Source organism: Dioscorea cayenensis, unplaced genomic scaffold, assembly GCF_009730915.1.
Source record: "Dioscorea cayenensis subsp. rotundata cultivar TDr96_F1 unplaced genomic scaffold, TDr96_F1_v2_PseudoChromosome.rev07_lg8_w22 25.fasta BLBR01000101.1, whole genome shotgun sequence".
NCBI classification, from domain to species: Eukaryota; Viridiplantae; Streptophyta; class Magnoliopsida; order Dioscoreales; family Dioscoreaceae; genus Dioscorea; species Dioscorea cayenensis.
Genome location: NW_024086492.1, coordinates 17562 through 24034, shown reverse-complemented (window position 1 = coordinate 24034; position 6473 = coordinate 17562). Strand labels below are relative to the sequence as shown.

Genomic DNA, 6473 nt, shown 5'->3' with positions numbered 1-6473 from the left:
CCTTAAAGTTTTTCCGATATAATTTTATGTTGTTAATATTTATGGAATGCCAAAAAAATACTTATGGCATTAGTTTAGCGAGTAAGATAAAAAAATAATTTTGTAATTTTAATTTAATTTAAACTAAAAAAATAAAAAAATTTTTGAAAATTAAGGATAGTTTTTAGGGATTTGATAATTTGAAAAGATTTTCTCAAGAATTGAAAGACTTGAAAGGAGATTTTGCAGCTTTCCTTTTATTTTGATTTTTGTATTTTATTTTATTTTTTATTTATTTTCTTAGTACAATGTGGTACACGTTGCCATGCCATTTTCTTTTAAATTAAAATATTCAAAATTATTTTTATTTTTTCATTTTACATAGTATATGTTTAATATCATTAAAATAAAAAAATTGAATCACATGTTATTTGTTCATCATCCCCACAAATAAAAATATAAAATATAAACTAAAAATAAAAAAAAACTTGAGCAAAGTATAAATATCTTTGTTTTTGGTCACAAGTGCAAATATCTTTAATCCTTACAAATAAGATGGAGACCAAAAATAAAAATAAAAACCCCCTATCCATACTGAAATAAATTTTATTAAAATGAGGGGTTTATTTGAAATTAAAATTATAAAGGGTTTATTTGTAAAATACTAAATATATATTTTTAGTTTATTAATTTTATTAAAAAAAATATCCATTTCGGCACCGCAAGAGACAGAGAGGAAAAAAAGAGAGAAAGATCCAGCTCTTCCAAATCGCTTCCTCTTCTTCTTCTTCTTCTTCTCTTTCTCATGGAAGCGGATGTATCCATCTATAGCTACAAGGTGCTTCCTTTTCGCCCTATTCTCCTTAAAAATCCTTCTTTGGTTGTCTAATGGTGGGTTTTTCATCTGGTGAAGTTTCTGATACCTTGTTAGCTTCTTTCTGGACGGCGGCGGGTTTGATTCGGCTTGAAAAGTTTGCGTTTTGGGTTCGTAGATCGTGAGGTTTGTGGGATTGCAGATGGGAGGGAGGTTGTCGCTTGCGTTTGCGTTTGTGATTGTGTTGTTTGATTTTATTTTCTTTGAGTTTGCGGCGGCGAACGTTGTGGTGATTGGGAAGAACGTGACCTTGTCGTTTGATGATGTTGAGGCGAACTTTGGTGAGTTCTTTAGTTTTTCTTTCTGTGTTTTGTGTTTTGGTTTGTGAATTTTTTGGGATTGTTTGCATATTGATTGGATTTACTTTTGGGATATTTGTTGGATTTGTTTGATGGAATGGAGCTGTTCTGTTTTAGGGTTTCTTTTGAATTCAAGGGGAAGGGGAGAAAAAAAATTTTTTTTATGCAATTATCACTCATTTGTTGTCAATCTGGTAGCTTCACTCAGGTTTGAACAAGCTCCAAAAAAAAAGAAGAAGAAGAAGAAAGATCCTGTGTCTTCAATCTAAGCACAAACATATTGAGACTAGTTTATATGTTTATTATTTGTTGAATAAAAGGATTTATAATTTTATATATTGTTGAAATAAGTTCTGGTGGTGTTCTTTTCATGAATCATGACCCTGACTGTAGACTTGGTGGTTTCATTGGTTTGCATTCTCTTTGGTATGGTATGAAACAAAAGCTCACTGTTTGATAGTACATCCAGTTGTGTTGTGATTGCATTATTTTAATTTCTAAGTTTCAATGTAAAACCCTAGCTTGGTTTGTCATAGAAAGCCCTAACTTTGGCAAGGTGCTGCAATATATTTCCATTGTAGCACATTCAAATCACTCTCACCTAGTATTTTAAATTTTTTTTTGCCTTGTGAAGTACTCCCTCATTCCTTTTTATTTGTCATGAATAACTAAATCTCACATACTAAGAAAGTTGGTTATTTCACATAATTTAATAAGAAATTAGTTATTTTTCCAAAATTACCCCTAATTTATATCTTCACATTTATCTCTCATATTAAATTTCAAGAAGGGAATTGAATAGAGTGTTAGGGTAATTTTGGAAAAAAAAATAATAAATGCTTCTTGATATTCAAAAATGACAGATAAAAAGGACAATGGGTTTATGACAGATAAAAAGGAACGGAGGGAGTACAACTTTGCTCTATGTGTATTGTGGTCATCTTTTTCCTCAAGGCATCTGCATGTCTGCTCAACCAAGTTGGCAATCTTTGGATAGCTTCTAGTTTAGTCTTTTATGCTTTTACGAGCTCTTTGGGATTAGGGCTGAGGATGTGAATTTCTTCTGATCAATTAGAATGAGTGTACTGATAGGCTAGTCTAAGAGCAAAACTTAGGAATGCTTACAACATTGTTTCTCCTGGTGAGTAAAGTTTGAGGTTGGCAATATCGAGGAGAACGTCCTATATATTTTTTGTTGTGTCTGATTTGGCTTTTATTGGAAGGAAATCGACAACTTTTTCTGTTATTGTTGAATCTTAAAAGTGGGGGTAGTTGGTGGTAAACAATACATTTGGTTAGAAATATTATCTTGCATAAATGATTGGATATTTTTTTGATAGTTATGTCATAGCCGTATTTGTACAAGAGTGAAGGGGCATGTGATCTCTTCCTATATTTACATTTAAATAGTAAATTACAGATGATATATGCAATATAGAAAGACTAGCTACTTAGATTTGATAAGAAAGATCTCTAACTTTCTCAGGCCCATCTTTGCTATTTGGTGCATGTTTGTATGTAATTTTATTTCATTGATTGGTTTGATGGTATTTAACTGGTTATTTTTATGTTCATGGATTAGTGAAGAGGCGAATGTTTAACATGAATGACTGGTAATTTTTTATTTAAGCAATTTTTTGTTGGATGTAAGTATAGCATTTGGCTTTTAATTCTGATTACAGTTATGCCTTTCAATATTGGAGATCCTTGGCTATTATGTTCCAGTTTAACATTATAGATTGCTTTGAGGACTTAACTTATTAAAGGAGGTATCTAATAAGACCATGCAACATATAGTTTGGGTCGTCCTTCAATAAAAGCCAAATTGTGAAGCCCAAATATATGGCAAGGCTCAAGACACACCACAAAAACTGCTGAACATAAAAGATTCTTGTATACTTTTCCCAGAAATGCTATATACTCAGAGTAACATATTCACAATATTCTTTTTCCCATATGAGCTCTTATCATGGATTCGATTGCTTAGGCTGTGTCTATTGTCTACTTCTATATGCTTGCCCAGCATATCCAATAAAACTGGTTTGCTAGTTCATATTTGATCTAGATATTGAGGGTTTGACAACATCTAGTGGACTTCTATGAGAAGAACAGAAGGATCAGCTCTGTATGGAAGTTTAATATAATTATTTACAATGCAATGAAACAAATGATGTGGTGTTAGCAAAAGTACATTATGTGCCTTGCTGAATTTGTTGGTTTGAGTAGGGCAATGGCCTGTTATACTGTTCGTTTGAAATCATTCTATTTTTACATTAAACTATTTAGCATCTGATTTGGCATATAGCGTTCTTTGTTTCTTTATATTTTGATCTGTATGGGCCAATAAATATTTATTATTTGCTGTCTGATCTATTGTGATTTTTTATTATGAGTTTTACATAGTGTTGTCCTATCTTCTCAGCTTCACCAATAAAAGCGTCCGGTGAATGTGGGGTCTTATATGTCGCAGAGCCACTTGATGCATGCACTCATTTGACAAAGGCAGTTGGTAGTAATCCAAATCCTCCATTTGCACTAATTGTACGAGGTGGATGCACATTTGATGAAAAAGTTAGAAATGCGCAGATTGCTGGATTCAAGGCTGCTATTGTATATGATAATGAAGATAGTGATGTTCTGATTTCAAGTAATGCTTCTTTCTTCTGTCATCATAGCTCATAGTCACTAAAATTTGACCCTTCTCTCATAGTAATTTTCATCTTTATATATTTGAAAATGGTATGCATAGTTGATCTTTACTATACACTAATAGTCCGTTTACAAGATATGGGAGAATATCTAATTCAGGTTATTAGATTTTATGGTGGCTTCCTTTCAACCACTTTGGACTTACCCACTGAAAATATTTCATTTTGTCATTCTTGTCTACTGTTTGATTGGCTCGATGTGTCATAATGATATTTCAACAACATCTTGTATCTCGTTTATTTGGTTTTTGGCTTCTTAATGACATTATGAATATAGCTAACTCTTGGTATTTAATGGTGGTGCTTATTGAAAGTTAATGCTTCTCTTTTTAGGACAACTATTTAAGAATCAAGATCATTTAGCACTCTTTGTTTTTATTAGATAATTCTTTTAAGGCATGTGCTTATTTAAAACATAGCAGTGGCAGGAACGCCTGGCGGCATTCATATACATGCTATTTTTGTCTCAAAAGCCTCTGGTGAGAAACTGAAGGAATATGCTGGCCGTACAGACATGGAGTTCTGGATTTTACCAAACAATGAAAATTCAGCTTGGTCAATCATGGCCATCTCCTTCATATCGCTGCTTGCTGTCTCTGCTGTCCTGGCTACATGCTTCTTTGTGCGCAGACATCGTGTAAGGCATGAAACTCCTAGCCTTCCTGTCAGAGAATTCCATGGAATGAGTAAACGGTTGGTTAAAGCCATGCCGAGTTTGATATTCACTTCTGTTTTGGAGGATAACTGCACTTCTATGACTTGTGCTATATGCTTGGAAGATTACAATGTTGGGGATAAGCTCAGAGTTCTTCCTTGTCGTCACAGTATGTTTCCTTCTCTATTCTGGTCCTTTTCTTTTGTGGTGTGCACAAATCCATTTGCATGTAGTTTCTCTGAAATGTGACTTTGCATACATTTTGAACACACTTTTGCTGCTAATAAAAACTCATGCCCTGGTTTTAGTTGTAAGTCACGATACAACTTACTGTAGATAACATTTGGTATTTATATTCCTAGTGAGCCATAATACAGTTTCTCATGAAACATAGATTGCCGATTAGTCGTAAGAATTATGTAATGTTTGTCATATATTTATTTTTTCTATACATTTTGCATTGATGTATGAACTCCCTTTGTAAGACATATGAAAGACCAACGATACCAACTTTACATTATAATTGATTGCATCTACATGAGCTTATATTTTCGATTCCAATTATTAGCAGTCTGTATGGCTAAATTTTTATTTATCTGCTTTTAGGAGTCCATCCTAAATGCTTTATTCAAATTTTGTGCAGAGTTCCATGCTTTTTGCGTAGATTCATGGCTTACCGCGTGGAGATCATTTTGCCCTGTGTGCAAGAGAGATGCCAGAACAAGCTCTAGTGATCCCTCCTGCCTCTGAATGCACCCTGCTACTTTCTTCTGCTGCGTCATCTCTATCTTCATCTACTAGATTGGCATCTTTCCATTCAGCAGCATCTTTGACTCCTTCAATACAAATAGCTCACCCTCCCAGGCCTCCATCATCGTCCCGAACTCATTTCTCTCAAGTGCCTATATTCCTAATTCACATAGGTCCTCCTTAAATAACTCACCTTCAATAAGTTTCAGTAGAAACTCTGTGAATCTAAGACATGCGTCCTCCAACAGATCACTTCACTCTTATCTCATATCTCCTCATTCCGTCGGTGCACCCTTGTCTTCTTCCATTAATTCTAGATACTTCTCCCCTTATATTCCTAGCTCAACCAATGGATCACCGAGCCATCTTGTCGAGTCTTCTGGTCGTCCATCCCTGCATCCTCCGGCATTGTAATGAATCAGAATCGAGTTTTTCCGTATTAGCCTCTGCTGAATCTCTGCCAGGGTGTTGATCTTTCATGCCATCTGAGAAGTGGTTTTCTGGTTTTCGCCTTGCTTGGTTGTGCTACAAAATACTGTATTGTACAATTCCAGCAAATCTTCAGATCATTGTGGCAGGCTGTTGGTTTTCAAAGAAAGAGATGCTTCTTATGGAACCGCAGTTTTCTTGTTCTCTCTTGTTCTCAGTTTCAATATGGTTTCAATATGTTGGTGCCTTCCGAGGGATCTAATGATGCTTAATGATCACAGCATGCTGGTGAGGATCCTTCGAACTGTGTCTTCTGTTCAATGGGTATCAAATGTGCAAAACTTTCACCGTCGTTGCTGAAGTGTGGTGATATCCATGAAGAACCCTTCATGTTTTCTTCCCGCCATGTCTCCTTTGAGTGTATAAATATGTGAAGCTAAACTGATGCCTTCTAGTTACTGATAACTTTTCTGACATGGTTATATGGTTACAATGTTACATATGTTTAAACTCCATGTGTTCGGTTAATGTGAATGTGAAGTATAGTTGAGTTTCATTTAGAGGCTATTACTGCATTATCTACTTGTTTTTGGTTTTGACACTTGCACATTATTTGCTATTCTATGTTTGGTTTTTACTCTGGTATTGATTAAGCATCAAAATCAAAATGCATGGAAAATACTGTGGTATCGATACCTTTAAATAAATCTATGCTTTGGAATTTTTGTTAGGCTTTGTTTTATCGTTATTGATTTTTAAATGATTCATTTAGGCATTGG

The 6473-nt window shown here is 34.3% G+C and overlaps 1 protein-coding gene across 1 annotated transcript; it reads left to right on the top strand.

The window, feature by feature from the left end:
- The first annotated feature begins 683 nt into the window (after positions 1-683).
- LOC120253482 (receptor homology region, transmembrane domain- and RING domain-containing protein 2-like) lies at positions 684-6259 on the top strand. Its single transcript, XM_039261816.1, is given in 8 exon segments — positions 684-817; positions 893-1134; positions 3575-3799; positions 4283-4684; positions 5159-5250; positions 5252-5359; positions 5362-5667; positions 5669-6259. Coding segments are annotated over 7 exon segments (1341 nt in total). The 5' UTR covers positions 684-817; positions 893-995; the 3' UTR covers positions 5738-6259.
- Positions 6260-6473: the final 214 nt, after the last annotated feature.